The sequence below is a fragment of the Battus philenor genome, unplaced genomic scaffold (assembly GCF_028537555.1).
Source record: "Battus philenor isolate CCGP_79_NKW_IND1 unplaced genomic scaffold, ilBatPhil1.0.hap1 SCAF_6, whole genome shotgun sequence".
NCBI lineage: Eukaryota > Metazoa > Arthropoda > Insecta > Lepidoptera > Papilionidae > Battus > Battus philenor.
This window is the reverse complement of record NW_027181726.1, coordinates 16005874-16007677: the sequence shown is the minus strand read 5'-3', so window position 1 is coordinate 16007677 and position 1804 is coordinate 16005874. Positions and strand designations below refer to the sequence as shown.

Below are 1804 nucleotides of genomic sequence, written 5' to 3'. Positions count from 1 at the left end.
CAAAAGTTTTTGAAAATAAAAATCAAATTTAAGACATTGATTTTCTTTTGTTGGACTTTTTTGGTTTCGGATAATCAATATACATTACCTATGGAGAGATGGCAGGGTTATTTGAGATTCCGGTCCATTTAAATTCTCTCATCATCCTCTGCTGGTGTGAGGGAAGTCGGTGACTCCATTTGTGAACTTTTTTATTTTGAAGACAGTAAAAAAGACACCAAGGCGCAACACCTCGTTCGTTCAACTGACGACTATTTGGAACAAAAGGTTTCCCTGTGGTGGACAAGCCGGTGGAAGTGGCGTGGGAAAGGCCCAACCTCTTGCTGGACCGACAACATAATTTAAGTCTCAGAAATCGTCTCGGCCATCGAGTCGATGTTTGGAGGAGGCTTTTATGATAATGATGGTGATGACGATAACGACGGTGGCGCTGATGATGACGACGATCAAGGCGATGATGACGGTGGCGATGATTGAGCTCATGATGAAGATTATGACGATGACAATAATGATGATGATGATAATGTCGAAGGTGATGCCAATTTTGGCGGTGATGCTAATGATGGTGGTGATGATAACGATTGAGGTGATGATAACGACGGCGGTAATTATAATGACGCTGGTGATGATAATGACAGTGGTAATGGTAACGATGGCGGTGATGCTAATGATGGTGGTGATGATAACGATTGAGGTGATGATAACGACGGCGGTAATTATAATGACGCTGGTGATGATAATGACAGTGGTGATGGTAACGATGGCGGTGATGACAGTGATGGTGGTGATATTAATGATGGCGGTGATGATAATAATGACGGTGGCGATAATGACGGTCGTGATGATAATGGGGGTAGTGGTTATGACGATGGTTAGGATGATAATAGCGGTGATGATGGTGGTGATAATTATGAAGGCGGTAAAGGTGATGGTGGAGATAGTGACAATAACGTTAGGGATGATAGTGATGGTAGAGATGATGATGATGAAACACAGTTGTTAAAAATAATTATTGGAAGTGGACGAATATAGTTATTTGCTTGTTTGTGATTATAAATATCGACGAAACGATGGCACAATGCAGATATCTCATGTTGATTTTTGAAGACGTGTTAAAGATTTTGGTTGGATAAACGAATAACATCTAAACTGTGTTGTGTTATAAATGTCCAATTGTGATGGATTCAGGCGTTATTTTGCGGAAGTCCATCCTAAGCAAGAAAAGGACCAATATATAGCTACTTCCGCCATGCAGCAGTAGTCGTGCAATAAAGCGCACCGCTCGCCAGCCCGCTGATAAATGCGCATGCCGCAAACAATGCGAATTACACAACGACCACCGTTAAATCACTCAACACGTGTTTCATCCCTCCACGGGGCATCCTCAGAAGTAATGTTATACCGATTACTGCCAAACACAGAGTTATAAAGGTGTTGCCATCGAAAAAAAACCTTTCTAGGCCACTATTTCTTAGACACAAGTTTTAATTATAATCTTTAGTTAAAGTATATAGTAAAAGGTAAAATAAATAAATTTACTTACACATATTAGCGATACTATATACCTAGTTATTATTAAGGCCCGGTGAGATATATGTAAAGAAAAAGCAGTTGATGATGTTAAATGAAAACATACTGCGTTCCTTCAGCATTCATTTCAGCTGTATTCGCCATGATGTCTTTATATATATAACGTTGACCAGGTTGTCCTATAAGCGGAACGTTCTTGAAAACCTTAAGGCACTATAAGACATTTCTGCATGCTATAAAGCGTGCCCACTACCTCTAGCTTGCAACTTTAATT

At 40.0% G+C, this 1804-nt stretch overlaps 1 protein-coding gene across 1 annotated transcript; it reads left to right on the top strand.

Moving 5' to 3' along the window:
* Positions 1 to 400: 400 nt before the first annotated feature.
* LOC137930396 (uncharacterized) lies at positions 401 to 1003 on the top strand. The gene has a single exon (XM_068773637.1). It carries the CDS (start codon positions 401 to 403, stop codon positions 1001 to 1003), a length of 603 nt encoding a protein of 200 aa, XP_068629738.1.
* The last annotated feature ends 801 nt before the right edge of the window (positions 1004 to 1804 follow it).

Excerpts from the sequence above, each read along its gene's own strand:
- LOC137930396 (XM_068773637.1), top strand. The coding sequence starts at position 401 with ATGATGGTGATGACGATAACGACGGTGGCGCTGATGATGACGACGATC.